A 25945-nucleotide genomic window follows, 5' to 3' on the forward strand; every position below is an offset into this window, starting at 1 on the left:
GTTAATAATGGCAAAGACATTTCAACTAAAACAGTGTTACGATCGCTGATCCTGTCAAGAATACGAACTGACCGCACATCATCCGCACTCGAGATGAGAACAAGGTCCAAAACAGGATGTAACCGTGTGGGTTCGTTTACAATTTGAGCGAGACCATAGCTATGCATCAGGTTAATAAAATTTAAAGCTTTTGCACCAACCGCACAAAAGGTAAGACCAATGCCCCCCTTGCAATTAACAACTGGGTAATTAAAATCCCCGCCAAAAATAATGGTACTACCGGGAAATAAAGAAAAAACGTGCTCCATAGAAACGTACAGTTTATCAACGAAAGTATTGTCACGGCCAGGAGGGCGATAACAGGCGCCAACGATAACTGGAAAGAAAGGATGATCTAAGCGTACCCACAAAACTTCAAGGTCACAATCTACAGAAATAAGTGATGCATTCATGGCTTTACTGATAGCAATAAGTACGCCGCCACCGCGGGAACGTGTGCGGTCGTTACGAAACAAATGAAATGATTGACTAAGAAGAACCTCGCCACCGCTAATCTCCGGCTTTAACCACGTTTCAGTTCCCAGCACAATCTGAGCACCTGAATCATGCACAGTTGACAAAAAAATATCTTGTTTAGGCAGAAGACTGCGAAAGTTCGCGACAAGTACACAGATATCAACAGAATCCTGCCTAGCTATTTTTCTAGACTGTCACGTCATCGCTTGACTTACAGCTTGCAATTTTTGAACTAAAATAACTTCATCATACTCGGGACAATAAACGTACTGCTTTCCACCGACATAAAGTTTGTCGTACACAAGTGTCACTTTTATGTTTTGATTTCTGAACTGCGCACTGAAATGCCACAGTTTGCTCCGGTGGTGGCAAACCCTAGGCGAAAAGTCTTCTGAGATAGAGACCTTAAGTGAAGGCGAGTGTTTGAGTTTGTTTGCGTTATTCAGTAGGTTCTGTTTTACTCTGAAGTCAATAAAACGCACCACAATCGGTCGGGCTGTCACCCCCTGCTTCCGGCCAACGCGGTGGGCACGTTCACTCTCCCGGTTCTATACCCAAGTAATCCTTGATGAAGCCTCTCAAACAATTAGCCGTATCCTCCCACGTTTCATTTGGTTCTTCTGAGATACCCCTGACTAATAAGTTATTTCGTCTCATTCTGTTATTTAAATCATCAATACTAGAGTCAAGGGTGCAGATTTTATCATGCGAGTAACGGACGTCTCTTTGGACGCCACTGATGGTATTCTCAACCACGGCGAGTCTGTCCTTAATGGCGCTAATCTCCTGCATTTGTTTCTCTAGAGTACATACCTTCAGTTTTAGTTCATTAATTTCAGAACTGATAGAGTCCAGTCTCTTTCGGGTTTCGTTTTGGTGTTTTTCAGCAGTAGATGCTGAAAAACACCAGCAGTAGCTCTTAATTTTTCTGCGAAAAAAAAAAAGAAAGGTTTCGTGGCTGTAAGTTTTCTTTCCAGGTTTAAAACTTCTTTTTATTTTTTTATCATGACCTTAGGGAATTAAACACTAATCAAGCGAAAGATTCTTCTGTGTACAAAAGTGGGTCAGGAACTTTCAGGCAGCGAGGGGGAGAACGAGGGTAAAAATATTCCACAAAGGTTTTTTTTTTTTTTTTTTAAACTAGAGAAATGAGCAAATCGCTTCGCCACTAGTTGTCCACTGTCGTAAACGGATGTCTCTCCACGGCTCCCGTCCCTCCCCCCCCCCCCCCCCCCCGCTGTCCACTTCTGCTGCACAAAGCAGGGGGGGGGGGAGAGGAGGGAGGGGAGGAGGCTGTAACGCAGTCGTTCGTTCAAGTCTTGTGGGTGTTCACACTATGAAAAAAAAAGAAAAGGATGATGAACGGAATTAGCTGGTAGCCGAAGGTGTTTTCGCCTTCGAGAAGTGAGTTTTCTTTTTGTTTTTTGTTTTTTTTTACTTGACTGTGACGGATGCTGGTTCCGCGCAGCGATAAGCTGGTGCAGGATTTTGAGACAAGCTCGTGCAGGATTTCACCAGTTCTGGTCAAAAGTAACGAGTAACGAGTAACGAAATTTGACAGCCGATACCGTAAAAAAGTAACGGAAATACTTTACGCGGTAGTCATTCAGAATACTAACGAGTACGTTACTGCGTTAGCGAAAAATGTAACGCGCTACCAGTAACGTCGTTACTAGTAACGCGTTACCTCCAACACTGGCTCTGAAGGAATTCTCGAAATGCCTATATTTGGCTGCTGTTTCAAAGAAGGCTCCTATTATTGGTGCAGTGTAATAGAATTCTTAAAAAAGTTATGATTAATTGCAATACCTTATATAGAAACATTCTCCTCCTAACATTAGCTAATAGAGAGGTATTTAACAAATATTGATTCCTTGCCAGTTCTTCTAAAGAACTTTGCTTCTCTTATTATTGTGTGATAAAATTCGTGCAACATTTATATTTCCCAGCTCTTGTAAAAATATCTGCACTTCGTATTCTGTGACAAATTAATAAAAATTGGCGTTTGTCAACTCTTTCAAAATAGCTTGCGGTTCTCATAGTGTGACAGAATTCTTGAGACATTTCAGACTATTTAACAGCTTATCTCAATGCCACGAACCATTTCTACATCTAGTTCCGCACTCGACTCTGTTTCTACCTTGAGTCGATCTTTGCAAACTCGGAAGGCGTAGAACCAGAGTGCGCACTTAGGGGAAATCCCCTACATTGAGGGATGGGCAAGCGGAACGTCCAGTCGCGCAATGTATAGCTCCCGGAGGGGCAGGGCGAGGGGTATGCGGGACAGCGGTAAAGCACCGCTGAGACCGCCGCAATATTGTCCGGCGCGCCGTCAGCGGACCCCAAGAGCGCGTGTTGCGTGTCCTATGATCCATCGATGCAGCGCTGTTCTTCCTTCTGCGAGCCACTGGAGATAGCCGCCCTGTGCCGGAGATGAATGACTGGAGTGCGGTCACCGCGAGAAGACCTCCCACCGGTGGGAGGACCTTGCGTGGGTCACAGCATGTCGATGCGCGCTACGGCTCATAAAAATGACGTCGACCTGTCGACCCCGCATTCATCACGGCCAAATTGGTGCCCGGTGCATTTTCGGTGTGCTGCAGGGGAGCCCGATTCATAAAATAGTGCTCTTTTTTTTTTTTTTGTTTGCGTGTACGTGGCACTATTTTTGTTTTATACGTCACTGGAATTATTTTGTCCGTTTTCGAATATGTCTTGGAGAGGGGCGGTACGTTGCGGTAGTTGGTGGGTGACAGGCAATATGGGGGTCTTGCCTGCCTAAGGCTGTAATACATGAGCTTTCGTCGCTGGCCTTATAGCGTATGTAGTCTTGTGATTCATCGGATTCGCGGGGATTCCCCCAGAAGCCGTGCAGATGGTGCTAGCTGACGTGGACTGCGAGACCAAGATTGCGTGAGAATGTAACGCAACGGACTCAGAGCGAAGTCGCGATCATTTCGTGCTGCCCTTGCTGACAAGTAAAATCTGAGGGTTGTCTGTTTTCACTGGTTACCGATTGAATAGGCCGAAACGGGGTTCCTTGTATCTTGGAAAGTAGCCGCATCAGGGAAGGGTCATTCGCTTCTGGAAAGGCGTCTTCGGTAAAGCTTGTGCAAATGTTTTGTTATTTTGTTCCCTTCCTTGAGAGCCTGACAAATTTTTATTTCCGTAGTTTTTTGGGTTTTTTTTTGCTTATTTTATCTAGGCCAATCGCAGATGCATTGCGGGGGGCGCAGCCGTCGTCATAACGCAAGTAGTGTGGAAAAGAATGTGTTTGAGCCATACAAATATTTCCTTACTCCGACTTTTTCGACTGCTTAGGCGCCGGCTGGTCTTCACTCCGAACAACTGTTTTCGTGTAAATTAAGTATTACAGCATGCTATGTTTTATTGGTAGCTACTTCAGATGGGCAATTGATCAGGGCGTAAAAAAGTTGAATGAGTTAAAAATCTTGATAACATTTTAGTAGTGCCGAGGTAATTTAACCAATCGAGCACTGCAGAATTGGGCCGACAACGTACCGGGATATATATTTTTTAGCAGAAAGTCTCTTACACGACCCTACCAGATAGAAAACACAAGGTGGGTCATGTTGGTGTGGCCGCAACGAAGTTAGTTTTGCGAAATTGACATGCTATAACTTGTTTTGCTCTGACGCATTGAAAAAAAATAAAAAAAGTCGCGCGATGGTACATTTTTGCTCATTCTCACACAAGATGGAGTTGGATTTCCATAATCTTAAACTGTGCCCTATGCACGTATTTCTCTCAATGCTTATCATTAAGCAAGCTCTCCTACTCGACTTTGTTTTTAAATCTACAGTGATTGCACTTAAGCGTGATTCTGAAAGACTTCCTTAATAAAACAGGATTTACGATATATGTTGAACTAATATTTTGTAATCCCGGTAGCTAGTGGTTTTTTTACGGCATCTGGATAAGTGCAATAGTTTAATACATAAGTGCAAAACACATTGAAGCTTAGAGAAGTATTAATTTCAAAGTAAGGGTAAAGCTAATTTTTTAATAAAACTTAAAATGAGTCGTTCAGAAATATGTAAAATAGAGTTAGGATTATAACACGGAAAGCTGACAACATTTAATTGTTAGTTTTTGTAACATCACACAAATTTAAGGAAACACTGAAATACTGTAAATTGAGAAGTAGCTCGTTTAATAATTATAATATTGATCTGTCATTGGTAATAAATCGACTTCGCAGAGTATTGATATTCATAACACGAATTCGGTTTGCAATGCTTTCGAATTTCTGTATCTGTTTTCTACACATCACAAATTAGGAATTGAGACGGCTATCCTGGCCGCTAAGGTTAACTCTCCGTATGAGTATTGTGCCACGCTAAGAGTGGGTATTGCAATATCCTGAAACGTGGAGCCACGGAGGTGGCATAGCCTATGCATCGAAGTTCATTGTCACTCTTGATGTGATGCATAGAAAAAATACGGCTGTTGTGTCAGCGTCCCTAACTCATGTTCACTCATATCATAGACACAAAGGACTACAAAAAAACTGTATACTAAGACACCTGCTCGGAATTGAGAAATACTAATATTCGTTGCAAAAAAAAACAATAAAACTTTCTATATCTCATCGGCTTGCGATGCTGGCAGTTTGTCGACATTCGTGTTTGAGTTCGGGCCCTTAATTGGTATTGGTTTTATGATATGGTTCACATGCAAATTCTAAGTTCGGCTTTTTTTTTGCAGGAGAATCCGCGGAAGCAGGACTCGGCATCTGTGGTTGGATCCTCACCGCTCTGTCGTTCGTCATTGTCGTGGTCACCTTTCCGTTCTCCTTGCTTTTTTGCATTAAGGTGAGTCACTGCGCCCCAATGTGTTATCTGTGAGACCGGCATTTCATACTTTCCGATCTGAGTGTCTCTCGATTAAGGGGCTCTTACTCAGTGCATTCGCAACAACTCAGATGTGTTAGCTACCAGAGGCAAGCGCGACTTTCAAAGACATTTAAATATGCTTAAAGAACAGAAGACGTCATAAGTCAATTTCACTTAGATTTCGTAGTTATGTTCGTTTACTATGAAGATCATCACAAAGAAATCTAGTTTCCATAATCTACATGTTCATTACAAAACGCGAATAATTTTAAGGTTATTTGTCTATTAGTGTTATGGTATTATTAGGCCAGTGAAGTTTACTTTGGTCTTTAGCTTCAAAACGAATGAAGTCACATTCGCTGTCAAAGATTTACGTTGCAGCCCCAAAATTGCACCTGACACGTACCAGCAAAAACCCGCGGTATAAGTTAAACACCATGAGGGAAATCAATGGCAACCAAAATTCTAGTCAGAAGCAGTGCGGCGAATTAACTTATTCTACGCTGGATCTTAAAAAAAAGTACACTTCGGTCAGATATAACATTTCAGCGTGAGAATTTGAATGTGGGTTCCTTCTTTTTTACCAGCCGTGAGTGAGTTTCTCATGAAGGAACAAGGATTTGCCTTGGACTTTTTACATTGTGAACTTGCCAACTAGTAGCTTTTTTCGAAATCAATGACGATATGTACCTAGAATAAAAGTGGGAAAATACAAAGGTAATTTAAAACGTCTTTTGAATCATGATTACTTATCTTGATTTTAACCACACCGATTGCTTATGATGACTTAACTGGGTCTTTTCCTTAGAATATGATCAAATAGGATTTCTTTTCCAGTTTAAGCCACTACATTTTTATTCATTTAATTTGTTTGTCTCGTCACACCGTCATAAATTAAGACAAATATTAATGTGTCGGTAAAGAAAACGCGAAAATCCTGTGAGCCAGAGGAATATTGAATCGCTGAATTGTTCTTACACTTCATCAGCGACCAGGTCTCACATTGCAAGCCAGGCAGAGTAAAAAATGAACAAAAAGTACCCTTTGGTTCTTACACAGACACTGATGCAGAAAGGTAGAGGGATGAGAAAGAGAGAGAAATACATAGGAAGTCGTCACGAACGGCGGCCACGGTTGTTCTGGCTTCGGCAATGCCGGGTCCGTCCTAAGGCAGCTTGTCACCTTCTTCACAAAACCAGGTTGAATTAAAGTGCATTCGTTGAATGTACACTTTAATGTAATAGCACATACGAAACCTGGCTGACAAAAGAGGACATGGCGCCAATCATGGAGAGTTATAAGTGCGAAATCATGAGCAGAAATAAGAAAAGGGGTGGCGGTATCGCTATTTATATTAACGATAAATTACAGCATGAGGTTGTAGATGACTTATCAAAAATTGATTCAAAAATTGAGAGCTTGTGTGTTAAACTATCAAGTACTGTTGTTCTTGCTTTATACAGGCCACCTTCGTGTAATATATAGGAATTCATGACCTTTCTTGATGATGCACTGTCTATCCTTGGATCGCTATCTGTGCCATTCTTTATTCTTGGCGACATAAATATAAACACAATTTCGGATTTTCTTTACGCTCAAAATTTTCGCGATATTGTCAACCAGTATGCTTGCAGCAATTTATTAACATTGCCCACTAGAATAACTGCAGGCACTACCACGTACCTTGACGTATGCATAACAAATACCGACACTCGTCATATTACAGAAGGTGCAATCATCTGTGATATTAGTGACCATCATACAATCTTCTGCCTAGAGTCCTCCTCTGCTAGAGAAAATAAGAAAGACATAGAGACGTTTTGGCATCGCACCATTAATGAGGAAACACTAAGAACTTTCGGCTGCCTTGTGGAAGAAGAAACGTGTGATGACGTTTACTCTGAGTGCAACCCTAGATATGCCTATAGAATATTCCTGATGAAAGTCAGACAGTACTATAATGCAGCTTTTCCTCTTCAGGAACGTAGAGCGAAATGTTAAAAATTTAGAAAGCCTTGGATGACTAGAGACCTGTATGGAAGAATAGGGCGAAAAAATACCAAGTATCATGCCTTTATTCAGCATCGTGATCCGTGGCTGCTTATCGAGTTCAAGAAATGCAGAAACAAACTGAATGCCGATCTAAAAAAAGCAAAATGCGAATACTATCAAAAATAACTTCTACGTATACACAATGACCATAGAAAAGTGTGGGACACAGTAAAGAAACTCACGAACAGAGAGCAGGCACGATGTAATCTGAAAGAAATACTAATAGATAATAAACGTGTCACTGGGAAAGAACTTGGCGATGAAATGAATAGACATTTTATTAGCATGGGTGCGTACACTGGGAGGACTTCCAACATAGATGACTGTATTGACACAGGAAACCAAATTGGGTCGATTATGATTACACCAATGACACCATTTGAAATTGATAAAATAATCAGAAACCTAAAAAAGGACGTCGCCGCTGGAATATGTGAAATAAAAACCCTACCTATTAAGTACACTGTGACCATAGTCCAGTTTTACCCCTATTGAAAATTCCATCAAGCTACGTAATTTGGGACACTGACTGCCAGTCAGCAGCCTTGGTGGAACGTGATGGACCATCAGACGTCATCTGATGGTCCATCAGATGACGTCTGACTGCCACTGCCAAGGGATTTTCATCAACAAGGGCAGCATTTATATAAGAGTAAAGCTATACGCACTCATAAATATAGCCAAATGCCTCAATAAAACAAAATGTTCGAGAAAAAAAAAAGCAGCACCACCGCGCATTGAACCCTCAACCACATGCGTACAAATCGGACACCTTAACCGCTATGCTACGCCACCGTTAGAGAAACTGGACTTGACTATTCGTTTTATACGAAAAGCTTTGGCTGCAAATGCAGTTAAGCCGTCAGCATGTTATGCAAAGCACTCATACATCACTCGCCGTACTTCAGTTCTACTCACCTGCCATGTAGAGTACTTTCGCGCCGTAGAGCGATCCTTTTGTTCGCGCATCACCGGCCCAGTAGACCTGGTACACCCTGTCGTCTTCAACTACACCGCTAAAGTCCCTTACATCGTCGGAACTCACAATAGGCTGGGTCTTGTCGAGTAGAAATTCTACTAAAACATAAGACATTGTAGAGCCCGGGCAGGATCGACAGGTTGGAGCAAGCGGGCAACCAAAACAAGTCGAGAGCGATCGTTCATGAAAGCTCGGCGAAGCCTCTATGGGCGAAGCGAAGTGCGAAGTGTCGTGTTCGGCGCTTCGGCGGGCTTGTGATCAAGGTTGTCGGTCGGTTGCGTGTCATATCTCTAACGTCAGCGGTTTTATGGGCTCACGTCCCAAAATCGTTTTCTCGTGCATAGATTACTTTTCGTATTCATAGATTTGACGAAATAGTGGTGTCCGAACGAACTTTACGTCCTTTGACCGTACGTCTGTCTGCACGTCAAAGCTCTCTGACGTACATTCAGAGACAATCGATGTACAGTCAGAATCACCACCAAGACATCCTGATGGCATTTCGCGGCGGCCGACTGCCACCAGGAAACCATCAGAAAGCCGACAAGCGGGGTCTGACTGGAGTTTGACTGTCGGTCAGAGTAACTTGTTGGCCAATCAGACATGCTTGACGTACAGTCAGGCATAGTCAGCGGTCCACTAGAAAACATTGACTGCCAAACAGGGTTACATTGATGGATTTTTCCTTCGGGGTAGCATACAGTAAATAAGATGCTTCAGTCTGGTGATTTCCCTGACGAGCTAAAAATAGCCAGGGTTACTCCAGTGTATAAAGGATGGGGTGAGACAAACATTAATTACTACAGACCTATCTCAGTTCTTCCAGTTTTTTCTAAAATATTTGTGCGTGTGATTGCTGATAGATTAACATGGTTTTTTGAAAAGATTAATACAATAACGCAGTCCCAATACGGCTTTCAAAAGCAAAAATCGGCGGAGCTAGCGCTTCTTAACATAAAGGATAAAATAGTTGAAAATATTGAGAACAATTATTATTTACTTTTGGTCTCTTCTTAGATTTAAGTAAAGCTTTTGATACTGTGCAGCAAAATATTTTACTTAGGAAGCTTGAAATTTACGGTGTGCGCAGGGTAGCTCTAAAATTAATTGAAACGTATCTTGCAGATCGTTACCAATATGTAGTAATAAACGGCGAATCGTCAAATAGACTTCAAATACAGCATGGTGTTCCTCAGGGGTCAATTTTAGGTCCACTTCTTTTTCTTATATATGTTAATAATACAACGACTATATCCGGTTCCCCCGACCTTATAATGTATGCAGACGATACCAACGCATTCTTTTCTGGAGTGACGAAAAACTGCCTAGAAAATGCTGCAAATGTCTACCTATTGAAGCTATTCGATTGGTTACAAACAAATTGTTTAAAACTAATTACAAACAAAACTAAGTATATTATTTTTAAGCCAATAAATAAACTCGACTGCTGCCCCATAAGCTTAAAATTTGAAGACACTGTGCTTGAGCAAGTGTCGGAACAAAAATTTCTTGGTGTATGGTTTACCGAGGACCTTTCATAGAACACTCACGCGAATAAACTCAAAGGTGAATTATCTCGTGTTACGGGAAGTATATATAAAATACGAAACTTACTGCCCACTTGGCTAAAACAGACGTTGTACTATTCTTTGTTCTACTCTAAAATCAGTTACGGCATCTTAGTTTGGGGGACGACGATCAATTCGAACTATGTAAAACTTATCACCTTGCAGAAGAGGATTCTTCGCATGTGCGAAAATTATAAAGGAGATATTAGAAACATAAGAACCCAACCACTATTCATCAAATATAATATGCTTCAGGTAGACCAAATATACTATTTTAAGATCTTACAATGAATTCACAAACATAGAATATACTCCACACCAAAATCGAGTTTAGGTCCGTACCAACTACGAGACCCAAAGCGAAGGATGCCTTCAATAAGAACCAATTATGGCCGCACTGCTTTGTCATATCAGATAACTAAGATGCTAAACAGAACCGACATGACTATACATTATAATAAAACACTTCATGCCTTGAAGAAACAGTGCCGAAGCTTTCTCGTAGGCAGTGGTATGAGCTTCTCAGTTGTGTGATATGTAGGCTAAGCTATTATTTTTAGTATGTATTTATATTTGACTACAAACGTGGCTCTTGGCATATATTCGATCATTATTCATTGCTAAACTAAGTGGCTGCTATGAGCCCTACTTAGCCTGTGAGCTTCTTCTAAATTTCTTTTATATCAGTGATATGATGCTTCTGTGTCATACGATGTTACATTTGTTATACACCTCGAATCATGCTTGTTGTGTAACATGTTTTTGCTGGTTGTTTGATTGTGCCGTTTTATTTTATTTTACAATTCACAATGTTGAATGTTAAAATACCTGTCTCATTGTGCCTTTTTTATTTTTACTGAGTATACCTTCGCTCATTTTATTCATTGTATTGTTTACTGTTGAACTGTTGGGGGGGGCAGAAACTCTGTCAGGCTTCACGCCTTTATCTCTGCCCCCTGGGCGAAAAAAACCCGCCAAGCAAATAAAAAAAAATATTTGCTCATTTTAGGACGGTAAGATAAAATAATCGCCGATGAGCGAGTGTGGAGTCCAGTTCGAAAGGTAATTTTTATATTTAAGATGGAATGGAGATTTTATGCGTTTTGCTTCTTTGCACTTCAGATGTGCCCTGGAAGCCATCCACATTTAGTAGCCAACCGCAGCGGCAAGGAAAATAGTAGGACCATGTGCATAAAGTTCAGTTGGACGAAAGTTAGCTGGAAGCTCTAAAGATAACTATAAAAAATGTTTAAGCTGTCTTGACAAGGTTGGCACAAAAATCCAACTCTCTACAAGGTTTCCATATAGTATTAATTGCAAAACATAAAAAGAAGTTTTGTTAAAGCAAAACGTACTCGGTTGTTAGCATACAACATACGAGCTTCTATCCACAGTGGGTGAAGTGCAAGCGAGACTCAGGGTTTTACACATACTGAATGAATATCTATTCGTATTTAGTCAAACCCTGAAACACATCATTGCTGTCACCGAAGTATGAAGCCAACCAGACACATTTATAATGGGTGAATGTTCCTTTCTCTGAAGACTACATTAAGTTAGGTACCGTTATGAGTTTTGTATTGCCTTACATGATACATCTGATAGTGCACGCAAACCAACTCTACGGTTTGCGTGCACAACCTGAGGCAAACGACATCGGCGCGCCCGCCATCTCTCGGTTGCGGTGTGAACTTTCCTGGTATGATATGGTCCCGTGATTTGATTATGGCACAGACTTTTCTACCCAGCACAACACTGCCTCGTATGCATCATGGAAGTCTCCACGACATCTATCACTGTAAAATAGAACGTTCCTAACTAAATTTTGTTGCACGGCACGATCTCAATCGGCAGTAAACTACTTTCCATCATAAGTTTCAGTGATTCTCTGCAGTGAAACGCTAAACTGCTTTTTTACAAGCATCTAGCTTTAAAAGCAACATCAGTGACCTCATTTAAACGGTATCTATTTAAAAAAAACACTAAATTTGTATAACTATTTTCATTAGATCAATAAAGCATTCTTATTTTCTGCAAAATGATTTGTCGAGCTCAACCAGAAAGTAGGCTCTAAGACGTTTTCGTACTGAATTTAGAAAATATGTCCCATAAAAACAAACAGCAAAGCAGCATATGAATATATGTATCGTGTAAATGGAGCGTCATGGTTAAATTACGGTGTTTCTGGAGGATCACATAAAGGACGAAAACCGGACGCCTGCGTGTCTCTGGATGTCTTATAAATAACAGCGCACAGGAGCAATTTATATGTATGAATAGCCGACTCGTTCAATCGTCGCTCTTACGAAGTCTCTGGATATCCTCTGCGTGCCTCTCTACTGGCCTCTGGATTTGATTTTTATATCCGCGAAAACGGTATACATTTTATCGTTCCGAACTCTATCTCGCATTTTATTAGAACATTTAGCTGTGTGACATTAGTTTTGTTCATGATACCTGAATATTTCCTCCACGTGCCGCCACATAATCGTGTCTGCCTCTTTTAGGCAAAGTGTAGTTTGTGAATACATTAAAATTAAGATTATAATGATGCCTTTCCTGCATGCAGGTTGTCCAGGAGTACGAGCGGGCCGTTATATTTCGTTTGGGAAGACTCTTGCAAGGGGGATCGAAAGGACCGGGTAAGCAAGTTCAAAAAACGCGCGGTCTGCCTATTTCTGATTGTACGCCTTCTTTTTGCGATTCGTTCATCTGCCTTCTTTACGCGAACGCAGCAATGTTGTCACTGTCGGAGTGATCATGAGATGCTCGAGATTCACGTAGCCTTGTTCGGCTTAAACAAACACGTAAACAAACAAACAAAAAATATTTCTAATTGGTGCATTTTTTTGTTTTAATTTTTCCACAATAACAAAAAGTAGTTCGCGCAGTATTTAGGCTGTTGGACGGAATTCAGGTGGAGTTAACCCGCTCTCGGCCCCGGCCCAGAGCATAGCCAGCTACGCTACATTTCTTGAGTTTTATTGTTTGGAGACCTGTATAATGTTTGTGGCAAAATTGTTTCTCCGTGCCAGGGTAGTCCTTTCTTTGACATTTTTTTATGTGTAAGAAACAATCTATATAGATAGATTGGTTAATATTTTAAAACGTATCACGAGATTGTCTCTTGCGCTTTAATTTCAAATAACAAAACAAGATGGCTGAAAGCGTTTTCGACCGGAGGTTTTACGCGCCGTAAAGGTCATTGAGCTCGCCTATTTTGATAAGTGCCAGTCGTTTAAAATTCAGCAAGGTAATCAGATGAAGATGCTCTGAACCGACGAAGTATGCAGCAAACTGTACCAATAGAAAACAAAAAAAGCTCAAACCAAAAGCTCTGAAACAATCAGTCCCCAACGTATCGCGGCCGACTTGACTCATTATTCGGGGGGTAACTAAATGGAATCCGACAACGAGAGCGTCGACCTCTTCTTCCTCTTCTTACGAGTTGATGCTTTGTTAACGTGACGCATGCCCTGTACGTAAATAGATGGTAAGGCACCGAGGGACCTGCTATTGTTCCCCGGTGTGTACTGAATACGCCACGACTAAAAAAAAAAAAAAAAAAAAAAAAAAAACCTTTTCGGATATGTGACTTTCTCTCTGTCCCGTGCGCGTTCGTGAAGTCGATCCCATGATCGAGCACCTCACAATGTTCGGCGACGGCGCTACGCTCGCGACCAAAATTGTGCTCATGGATCTGGTGCTGGCGCGTGCGTTCAGGAAAAGATTTAGTTTCGCCGATGTAACGGAGGCAATTTTTCGGTTTCTGCGTCAGCCGTCCTTATGTTGACACTCGATTGTGCGCCGCTTGAATCCCTTCTTTTCAGAGCACGCGCTCCAGTACTATCGGAAACAATATGAGCGTGAACGCGCCTCCGCGTGTCGCCGCTACCTGAGGCGCCGCCCTGCGGCGCCGTTGTGAGGTTTTGCGCATGCGTGTAGAAATCCTGTCGCTGTTCTCGCTTTGACTGTCAACCCCCGTCTGTCGTCTGCTATGCGCGCGCTCGCGGCCGCTCGTGCTGTCGTCTCCTATGCGACTTGTGTTCGCGCTGGTGTCCGCTCGTGTTGTCGTCTGCCGCACAACATTGCGTGCTCCTGCGGACACACGCGCTTTCTACGCGAGTTGTGTTGGCCCTGGACAGCTCGTCCCTATATGCTTGTATTATCCGGTTCACCGTTTTCAGCGGTCTTCCAGCCATGCTGGATATAGCCCTCTGAGAGTAGCCTCGGAGGGACACGTCAACGATGTTGATCCGTTCGTCGACAGGAACTCTAGCCATTTTTCACTCAACTGAATGTTTTCTGGGCTCACTGTAGTTGGGGGAGGGGGGTAGTGGGGATCTCACCGTAGTTGAACACTAAGGTTTGCAGATATTTTGTCTTTATTCCATTTGTCTGTTGTCGCTGTATCTCGACCTAATGAAAGAAGCCAGCTACTTATCACGTATCAAATGCGGGCATTGCGTTATCGCACAGGAAACTCGTGAATTTTGTTAAGTCCTTTGTCTGAGTTATGACGGAAATACACGAGTCGCATAGCAGACGACAGCGCGAGCAGACGACAGCGCGAGCAGCCGCCGGCGCGCGCATAGCAGACGACAGACGGGGATTAACAGTCAAAGCGAGAACAGCGACAGGATTTCTACACGCATGCGCGAAACTTCACAACGGCGCCGCAGGGCGGCGTCTCGGGTAGCGGCGACACGCGGAGGCGCGTTCACGCTCATATTGTTTCCGAGAGTACCTCGCTGGTTCCTTTTACATAGGCGACGCTGATGCGTGCGATGACGCGGCTCTGTGTGTCACCCGCCGATCCATGGTCATGGCGAATGCAACACTGTCGACGGGCGACGCGCTGAACACATCTCTTTGTGCAGCCGTTCCTTTGGAGGTCAGCAAGGATATTTTGACCTCCAAATCGTCTAAACATATTCCCAAAACACATGCGCCAGCACCAGAATGATGTCCAAATTTCGATCGCAAACGTAGTGCCGTCACCGAAAATTGTCAGGTTCTCGATCACCGGATCGACTTCGCGAACACAGACGTGATAGACACGGAGCCACATATCAGAAAACGTCTGTTCTTGGAGTCGTGGCATATTCAGCACAGACCGGGTGCCTCGGTGCCTTATCATTTATATACGTCCAGGGACTGCTTCACGTTAACAAAATATCAACTCTGTAGAAGAGGAAGGAGAGGTCGAACCTCTCGCTGTCCCATTCCATTTAGTCACACCCTGAAGGAGTAAAGACCATCCCGAAATGTTAGTAACTGATTGTTTCTGAGCTTTTGGTTTGAGGCTTATTTGTTTCGTAGTGTTTCCCCAAACCACACAGATTTCTGTTGAATATGTTTACCTTTAGGCTGTCACTGCGCGTGTGCTTGTTTTTGTAACGGTACTGGCGTAAGGCTACTGTCCCACGTCAACCATTTTGCTTTTTCTGGCTTAATAAATTTGTTCGAAAAATAAAAAATAACACATAATAGAAACAAGTGCTCTCTATAAATGAATAAGTGTTAAAAAAGACTATACTCCAACACGCAGGCAAGTTGTACGCTTCACAGTGTATGCCGAAAGAGTATTGTAGTTGTACACGACCAACTTTACCTAAAATTCTTTTTAAAACTCATACAAAGCAAAGCTGACATATTCAGTACAATTTTAATTAAAAAAAAAAATTCGGAGTCAGCATTCATCAGCTTCAAAAAGGCAGATATTTATAGATTATATTATTTCCAGACGGCTGAGGATTTTGGTGTTGTTTCTATCCATTTTATTAAACGCAAAATGATGACGGCAGTAGACGTCTACAGTCGTGGTTTGCGATTGCCTTAGACAGCGGCAGTCGGTCCTATGTTACAGTGATTTCTCGTTGATATGGACGCCCCGGTTCCTTCATAAATGGTAAATAAGGCAGGTGTCACTTAATAACGAGACCAAGGTGCTTGTATTCACCCAGTTCGTCCCCGGAAACGTCGTCTATAGTGAGTTATACTCATAATAACAGAGTCCATATTAACGACGTCTGACCGTACTTGTTATCTGTCTGTGTCCACATGCTTACGCCGTTAGTTTATCTTTTTGATGTACAGAGTTTTTTTTTTCTGGCTAGATGTGTTAAACCTTCGCAACCTTCGCAACGCCACACTGCAAGCTGTCTCTATTACGTGGCACAAATCTGATGTAAAATCACTGTAGTTGCATTTACTGCAGCTCGTATATCGCTCCGCCATGTGCTTTTCCTTAGTTACATACAATTAAAATTTCCCGGTGTGTCTGTTCAAACCCTCCTTTCGATAACAGTTTCGTTCTCGTCTGTCTTCTGTCTAACCTTGAGCGTACGGAACAAAATACCGTTTACTTTGTGGGTGATAAACGAGTTCTTAAATGTGAGGCGCTCTTGTTCAGCACATTCACTAATGCCTTCCGACAGGAGTCCTGCGTCCACACCGAATGTTTGCACAAATGATTCTTTCTGGGGTGTATATGTGTATTACCTTACGTCTCGTTTTTTATATGTTGTCCGGATTGTCTTTTCTTCCTTTTTTTTCAGGTATCTTTTTCATTCTCCCCTGCATTGAAAATTACACCAAGGTTGATCTCAGGACGCTAACCTTTGATGTTCCACCCCAAGAGGTAAGCCAGACGAAGAATTGCAATTTTACACCTCTTCAATGTCGGAGAACGTTGAATGCATCGCAGTCGTTATTGGCAAATTTCTTCGTAGACTTGAAAAAACTGCAGGTTTGACTTGCTGAACTCGCAACTATTTAACACGAAAGGTGACGTGTTGTGCAGCAATATTTTTTGTGCTCAAGCAATAGATGAAACGGCGCTCAAAACAACGAATACGCGAGAGAAGTACGCAGGATGAGCGCTGATCTGACAACTCAATATTTCGTGACAAACACCCAATGATGTGAACCATCAAATCATCATCGTGTCAACAGGTGTTCAAGTAGTCTATTTCTTATTTTGTGTAAGGAAACAGAAGTCTGACTTACGCTGGTAATCCAATTAGTGCACAGGTGCAAGCTAGCTGGACAAAACTAACTATAATAATACATGGAGAATGCGAACAAGGGCGTTACCTCAGTTGGTAGAACGCTCCTCTAAAATCGGAAAGCTCCCAAGTGCTGTACAAAGACCAGGTGGATATTTTGAGTCCAGCACCAGTAACCTAGCTGTGTAAGGAGTATTGTGTTTGTTCTTTTCAACCCCTTTTTCCCCTTCTGCAAAGATTATTATCTTTGGCTTTCACAGTTCTTTTTGCCTTGCTTAATTATTTTATAGGCCTCTACTGATTCCCCGGCCGTTTTATGAACTCCTATTTCAATGATCGGGAAGTTGTCTAAAAGAAGATGACGCAGACTAGTGCCGCTGTACAGGGTAGACGACCATCGGCTGTTTAACGAAGCGACCAATCTTGCTACCTTCCTCTATCATTAATGCACCGCTATCGAAATGAGTGGAATGACTTCTGCGAAAGCATTTAGAAGTTCCGATGTTCTTGTTTAGATCACAGCACGCCATGAAATGGTGAAAAAGAATGATAATAGAATCAGTATGTTGCACCCGCAAGATACTCATTATCTCATTCTTTTTAGAGCGCACCTCTTATGCGCCCATTTCCAGGCTGAGCTGCGTCGGCGTCGGCGTAACCACGTTAAATCTAGCGGGAAAACGGACGTCATGTTTCCTCAACACCAATTAAACTCCCCGCTAAATTAAGGAGAAAATTTTAGTTTCTACGCTAGGTTTAGCAGGGCAAATTCAGTTTCTCCGCGGAGTCACCGGACGTCCATTTTCCCGTTAAATCTCGCGGGGAAACTGAATTTGTGCATAGATGAGGTGACAGGAGGTCCATATGACGTCATTTTCCCCGCTAAATTTAGCGAAAAACTTAATTGGAGGAGGAGGGAAAAGAATGTGATGGAGGAGGAGGAGGAGTAGGAGACGAGGAGGGGAGGAGAAGAGGCTACGGAGAAGGAGAGGTATACCCTCCCCTTAATACCCTCCCTTCCTCGTCCGCCTCAAGAGCTGCGCTCTAATTTCGCATCACTGATATTTGTAAACGTCTATCTGTTTATATCTCTGAAGTTACTGTTTTTTTCACTCGACAGACACTACTCTTTGGCGGCAATTTTCACACGTCGTAAACGTTAAATGTGAATACGCCACGTGGGAACAGCTAAGTTAACTAGAAGTGCTTGATTATAAAGCAATTAAATGCAAAGGCGCAATCGAGCTGGACAAGTATGACGAAAATAATCCCCGGAGAAGGAGAACAAGAGGGACAAAGGATAAACACAAATCCCCAAACACAGCTGGGTGACTGGTGCGCAACCGAAAGCGGTCGCGCACTAGTCATGGAAATTTCTCGTCATGTGCGCGCCCAGCGCAGACAGCGGCGACGCCCCTGTCTCGGGGACTGGAGTGCGCCGGAGGAGCGAGGAAGCTCGCTCTCAGAATAGACTGTCCGTTGCTATACACCAACACGTATCTGTCTGCTCCTTTGCTTAGATTAAAATACCCTCACAGCCTGGTGGAGGTGCGTAACCAAAGCTCTTGCCTTCATTCACTAATTCACTCCTTCCCTGAGCTGCGTTGGCTTCTCTGCCTAATCAACGTGGAACTCCGAAATAAGAAAATCGCACGACCGTCCATGACGCCTACCACAGTATCCGCGCACATATTGCTGGTACCAGCCCGTATCACTTCGGTACCGGTCACGCCTCCTATTCCTACCACCTTGTTTCCTGCTGGCGACTTACCGCCTGTCGTACTGCCGCCTACCACGACCGCAATGACAGCGGCTGACCCTGCTTTGCCCCTGATTTGTTTAGCATCACGTCACCGAGATCGTCGAGTTCTTTTCCGGCCTCGTCGACGAAACGATTGAAGAGTGGGCCAATTTCTACACTCGAGTGAGCCTACATAATCATTGGGATAATCCCACAAAGTTAGCCAACGTCATCATTTATTTACCATTTCATCCACTACACTACATGGGTTTTTTACATTTAACCTCATAAAGTTTGGCCTCTACAATACTTGAGCAACCTTTAAGAGAATGATACAGTGCTACGGAAAATGGAGTGGAAAACATGCTTGTGTTAACTCGACGAGATCATTGTATTTTCGAGGACATTTTCACAACACTTAACCCGACTGCCTAAATTCTTTCTTCCCTTTTTAATGAAGGTCTCCAAATGAATACGATATGTCCCGCATCGCTGCAAGAAACTTCAAGGTACTCGGTCCCATTACCACTCAAGTTGGCGCCGCTGCGGATCCAAACAAGATTTTTACAATCTTGGACTTCGCATGTCCCACGAATGTAAAAGACATTCGCAGCTTCCTCGGCATAGCATCTAATTTTTGACGCTTTATCAAATTGTTTGCAGCAATACCGCCCCTCTTCATCACTTACTTTGTGGCGATGTACACTACGTATGGACCACTTTGTGCATGAACGCCTTTGCTTCCCTTCGTCTCACCCTTGCCTCACTTCCAGTCTTCTGCCATTGCGACTCCTGCGCTCCTATAAAGATTCACTCGGATGCCAGCATATGCGGATTAGGAGCAGTACCCTTGCACCAAGATTCCAGAACCCAACAGGAAAAGGTCATTGTGTATGCCAGCTGCACCCTAACGAGCCGGAAGCAAGCTATTCGACAACCGAACGAAAATACCTTGCGGCCGTATGGGCGATCACCAAATTTCGTCCCTCTCCGTATGGCCGTCATTTCGACTTCGTCACAGATCTCCACTCGCTTTGCTGGCTCTTGCCCAGGAAAAGCATGTCCGGCCGTCTTGGACGCTGGATTCTTGTACTGCACAAGTAAGACTTCTTCGTTCGTCATAAGTCTGCAAGAATCCACTACGACGCCGACGTGCTCTCTCTCTGTCCTCTAAGTGCAAAGGACATGAGCAAGACTTCAACACACGCCGCGACAACAACAGTCGTAATTGCAACTCTCTTAATCAACGACTTTTTGTAATCCCAGCACCTAAACGCCTGGGTTAGCCCCCTTTTTGAACATCTTGAAGGCACCATTCCGTCGAGCGGTCGCCGCTTGATTAAGAAGAGTCTAGACTTTGCCATTTTAATGGCCTGCTCTACAAGCGGAAATACGCCCCCAATGAAAAGCGCTGGCTATTTGCTGTTCCACCAGACCTACGCTCAAAAAGTACGCGCTTTTATCATGATGATCCCGCTGCTGAACATCTTGGACATTTTAAAACGCACGAGAGGATTCGCCATTCACTCTAAAAAAAAGCCCGTGAGTCTGCTTTCCCGCACAACACTCGGAGAGCCAATCACCGAAACGTACGGAGGCAGCTCAGCGAATGACAATGCCGAAACATATGTTTAGACCAAAAAACGCAGTCTGAGTTGTGACATCAAGCCAAGGAAGCGTGACGTTTTGCATTCCTTAATGTCACAACTCAGAATGCGGTTTTCGGTCTAAAGATATGTTTCGGCGTTGTCATTCGCTGAGCTGCCTCCGTAAGTTGCGGTGATTGGCTCTCCGAGTGTTGTGCGTGAAGGTAGACGCACAAACATTTTTTAGGGTGTTGTTACTTTTGGCCAAAAATGTACCGCACCGTCTGCCATTACATTGAATCGTGTGTCCCGTGTCAGCATCACAAGCGCTACTCATCCTGCCCCACCGTTCTCCGTCGGCCCATCTCTCTCTCAACACCGCCATTTGAATTTGAAGGCATTGATCTTTTTGGTCTCCTTACGCGGCCTATTGCCGGCCATCGCTGAATTCTCGTCGCTATTGACCACGCCACTCGATACTTGGAAACTTCGTCGCTACCAGAAGCCACTGCTGAAGCCATCGCAGTCTTCAATTTACATAGCATCGTATACTCCGCCATGGTGCCCTAGGAAGCTCTCATTCCCTACCAAAAAATCCGGTATAACTTTGCCTATCCGGAATATGGAACCGGAAATTTGTTACTGGAAACCCGAAATCCAGATTGCGGACAAAGGAATAATTTCTGAAAACCTAAAATCCAGATAGAGTCCAGATAGAGTCCAGATAGAATCCAGATAGATTTCCGGTTCCATAATCCGGATAGCGAAAAGTTATACCGGATTTTTCGGTAGGGTTAGCGATCACAGAAGAACATTCACGGCACTGACACTTGAAGCTTTGTTGCGCGCTTGCAATGTCGACCAACGAATCACCTCTCCTTACCATAACGAAACAAACGGGCTTACGGAGAGATTTAACCACGCGCTCGCGAGAATGATTTCCATGTATGCCTCTGACAGCCATTCTAATTATAACACTATCATTCCATTCGTGACCTTTGCTTATAATGCGTCACTACAATCCACCAATCCAGACGCCCTCCCCATTCTATTTAGTTAACCACTTTGAACCGTTCACCGCGCTTAATGCTGTTCTGCCTTACGCAAGTGAAATTTCGCAGAATGGCTCCTCTTCCCAAGCCGCCTATCGTGCAGACGCCTGCCGTCAACTTATCCGAGCACGTACATCGCACCACCGAGAACAATCCGAACGCCGCTGCAACAGTAGACACGAATGGGGGCACTACAACCTGAAGGACTTTGTTTTGGTACTTTTCCCGACTTGGAAAGTCAGCTGCTATAAAATTTCCTCCATAAATACCAAGGCCCATTGCGGATCATTTACGAGAAATCTCCCTTTCAATTAGCTTGTCTATCCTGCGCCACCCAAAACCGACCGTCAGTTTCATAATCGACTCATGATAATAATAATAACTTATTTCCATTAAGACAAAGAAATGGTAAAAAAAAAAGGAAGAAGCCTGAACAAGAAGCTTGACCGGCCCTCAGCCCCATCGGCAGCCATTGAACAAACACTTTACGACTGGCCAAATCGACCAATTTTGCTTCGTTCATGAGAACATTCTTAAGATATTAACCGCCTGAAACGTTTCCCCTCCCCGGTACAAGCTTTCTCTTACGATGATCATACGTAATATGCCAGGGTGGTCTTCTTTCGGAGGAGGCACACGTGACAAGCATAGTTGCGCGGCCAGCGCAGTCAGCGGCGGAGCCAGTGTCTCGGAACTCGCGCGCGCCGGTGGAACGAGGAAGCTATTTCACATAATAGACTGGCATGGACACCCACACGTCTTTGTCTGCTCTTTGCTTAGGCTTAAAGCACCCTCACTGTACTCATAATTGTATTCATGAAATAAGGCAATACAAAAGAGCAGGTCTGCCTAAGGCAACGTAAGGCTTGTGAAGCGTAACTTGGCAGTGGACGCAAATTCTTCACAATAGTAACAATACAAAATCCAATCGACAGGTGTCACTTACATTTTTAAATGTTTGTCCCGATCATTGTACAATTTTTTCGAGCTTATCATTAGGTGACAATTAGACATCGAGAGAAATTAGTAATCTGGCACGGCGTTACAAATTTTTAAAACATAAAAGGTTCTCCCGATTTTTCCGGCAGCGAGTGTATATACCTGAACGTTCAAAACTCACTTTGCACCTCGGTGTACAGGGGCAGTTCTCTCAGTTTTAAAATCACTACACCAAAAGTAAAACTCTTCTACCTGTTCAAAAAAAGAGAATAAAAACTAAACCTAGACCCAACAGTCTACTCTAAGCACACACGTTTTCTTTTTAACACTGCAGTAGGCTGTAAGATTCCCTCTTCCACATTCCATTTACGATAATGTCGATTGTTGCATGCCATTAAAGGGAGCGATATAGGAAGTGTTATACCATATCTTAGTACACTGTAAGCCAAATAACGCATTAACGTTTCCTGGTGGTCATTGGAAGGAAGACTCTGATATTAAAGATCTTGCATAATAGACTTCTCAACCAGTTAGAAACAAATGACAAGTGTGAATACCAAGATAAATAGGAAATTATACCAGGGTATTTAATGGAATGAACATACTGAACAGGAATTGATCTGTACGCGCCACAGCTAGAGCAATGCAGAAATTACCGCCGAAAAACTTCGAGGCTTTTCTAGAGCCTACGAATGCAACGCTCTTAGTCTTGGGGGAATTCACACCCTTGCTATTCGGTTAAACGAGTACATAACCTCGACTGCATTTGTTTGTAACATTTGAATGGCAACTGCATTGTAAATGGGCTTAGGAGATTAAAATGTTTGGAAGTATAAAAGTATGATCGAAGCAGAGTAGGCACACGTGGAGACGTAATATACACACCAGAAAAACGGCTTAAATAATCGTTCAGACCAGAGGACGTTTTAAACAAAAACAAAAAGTTCGGCTTCTTCCGACGCCCGTGCAGGCGTAGGAAGTCAGCAGGCTCTAATAATAATAATAATAATAATAATAATAATAATAATAATAATAATAATAATAATAATAATAATAATAATAATAATAATAATAATAATAATAATAATAATAATAATAATAATAATAATAATAATAATAATAATAATAATAATAATATTTATTCCACTTTCATGTTTGTTTTCGATATTTTCGGGCCCGTCAAAGCCAAAGTAGGCTTGTGGGACAAGGCCCGGAAGAGGTAGTGAGCGATTATATACATCTAGTTAACAAACACCGATAAACAGTCATAGTTGTCCGGGGTGGGGGAGGGGAGGCGGTGGGTAGTCAGTCACTTTGTACATGGCACGGATAGAGATAGTAAATCACAGTAGACCGGTAGAAACATTATAGACATATGTACAGGTACATGTAGAGACACAGACAAAGCACACATATAGCTATATACATGCCACTGACAGAGATAGTCAATCACAGTGAACCGGAAGAAACAATATAAAAACATATACAGGCAAAATAAAAAGGTTCCGACAAAGTTGTAAAAAAAAAAAGAGAAAAAGGTAAGGAAACATTAAGGAGTACTTAAGGTAGAGTCCAATCAATTAGGAATTTTTTTAGTTGCTTTTTTGAGGTAAGCGTAAATATGTCATCAGGAAGCGAATTAAATATTTTCGGGACATAAATATCACGAGTAGCTTGTCCGTAGCGAGTATAAGAACGAGGTACAACATAGCGAGGACTATCTCTTAGAACTCGGGAGGACATGTAAGTTTTTTTGAAATCATCCATCCAAAAGTGGCGCAAAATTACTGAATTCACAAACAACTTTTGGAAGGAAGGTAAACCAAGATACTCAAAGATACTTCCGCATTCTGTCAAATCACAGTCATACGCCACGCTCTTCAGTAAGTTCCGCAGAATATTATCGATGCGTATTTGCCATCTTATGGAGCAATTGGAAAGAATGGTGATTCCATATCTTAAAACGCCGTAAGCAAGACTGCTGGCAATAGCTCTGCGCACACCGATCGGAGCAAGATGTCTAACGGTGTACAAAAGCCAGGCAGTACTTCTGAGTTTGCTACAAATATAGGACAGGTGGGTGTTCCAAGCAAGGTCGCTGTCAAAATAAACTCCCAGGTATTTAACTGAATTGACATAAGAAACTGCCGTACAGGAACAAGAAGCACAATCGGAGGTATGAATGAAGAGAGGAATGTTTGTCACAGTTTGTTTTAAGGGATTCCTAAAGCATACTAAACTAGTTTTTGAGGCGTTGACTTTGATGCGGTTGTCACGAAACCAGTTCATAGCAGTGAAAACAGCTTGTTGTAGTATTTGTACGGCTGATGTGTAGTTGGTGTGACACGCGATTAAAACTGTATCATCCGCATATTGAAATATATGACAATTTAAGATGTTTTCTGCAAGATCATTCACATAAATATTAAACAATAAGGGGGAGATTATAGATCCTTGTGGAACGCCACACGTCAGAGACACCTGTGTGCTCATGCTTAGACCTCCCAGAGCAACAACCTGGGAACGATTAGAGAGACAATTTGTAAGAAGTGTGTGAAAGTTGCCACGAAATCCCAGCTTGTGTAATTTCTGAAGCAATATACTGTGGTCGACGGAGTCAAAAGCTTTAGAAATATCTAAAAATAGACCGCAACTGTATAGATTATTGTCAAAAGCAGAATGGAGGAGGTCGGAAAATTCTTCTAACAGTGAAACAGTTCCAAGACCCTGTACAAAACCAAATTGTCTCGGTGAAATTACTGAGAACTTGTTGAGGAATCCTGACAGAGTTATTAGCAAATGCTTTTCCAGAAGCTGACCTATGACAGGCAATATGGAGATTGGTCGATAGTTTTCAAATTTGTCTTTTTGACCCTTTTATAAAAAGGGTTTAACAAGTGCTGTTTTTAAGATTCTTGGAATTACACCGGTCGTTATGAAACCGTTTAGCATGAATAAAAGAACAGTAGTTAAAGCCGCAAAATTTTGTCGTAGAATTCTGATCGATATGCCATCAATTCCGTTTGGTTTCGTTTCTTTGAAGCTAAACACCAGAGAATGCAGGTCAACATCAGTGATGGTTGGTAAAAGTGCTGATTCACAAATTGAATTATTTAGGCTGCAAACGCCGAGAGAAGCCTCACATGATACTCGTGATGTGCTCGCAAAACAATTGTTGAATGAATTTGCTACTAGCTGGGGATCGTCTTTAAAGTACTGCAAGGGAGACTCTGGATGTGTAGCTTTTCCACGCAATTGGTTGACGATGGACCACGTCTGCTTGGGGTTATTTGCAGCTTTGTCAAACTGTCCTCTAAAGTAGCGCCATTTTGAAGCGCGTATCAGCGCACATACTTTATTTCTTTCTATGTTAAATGCGAGGTGGAGCGCGCTATTGTTCGGCGCACGCTTGGATCGTCTCCACAACAGGTCTTTATATTCGATTGCTTTAATAACATCTGGGGTCATCCAATGGCTTTCGTTTTTTCTTTTTCTAAAACTAATTGGACGCTTCGCCTCATTTCTGAAAAACTGGATTTGTTCGCAAAATTTCTTGTACACTTGGCAAGCGTCGTTTGAGTCAAGTAACGATGACCAATCAAAGATTTTATAGACAAGTCAAGTTTCCGCTGATCTATGATCCAAG

General features: G+C 42.7%; 1 protein-coding gene across 1 annotated transcript in view; it reads left to right on the forward strand.

Annotated features, from left to right (window-relative positions):
• The first annotated feature begins 4106 nt into the window (after window positions 1–4106).
• Window positions 4107–25945, forward strand: part of LOC8041062 (band 7 protein AGAP004871) — a 126996-nt gene continuing 105157 nt past the window's right edge. Inside the window, exons 1-5 of the mRNA XM_042292966.1 lie at window positions 4107–4128; window positions 5245–5351; window positions 12541–12613; window positions 16532–16614; window positions 25363–25372. Coding sequence (XP_042148900.1) covers window positions 4107–4128; window positions 5245–5351; window positions 12541–12613; window positions 16532–16614; window positions 25363–25372 — 295 coding nt within the window. The remainder of the gene's footprint in view (window positions 4129–5244; window positions 5352–12540; window positions 12614–16531; window positions 16615–25362; window positions 25373–25945) is intronic.

The sequence above is a fragment of the Ixodes scapularis genome, unplaced genomic scaffold (assembly GCF_016920785.2).
Source record: "Ixodes scapularis isolate PalLabHiFi unplaced genomic scaffold, ASM1692078v2 PGA_scaffold3__209_contigs__length_174095766, whole genome shotgun sequence".
NCBI classification, from domain to species: Eukaryota; Metazoa; Arthropoda; class Arachnida; order Ixodida; family Ixodidae; genus Ixodes; species Ixodes scapularis.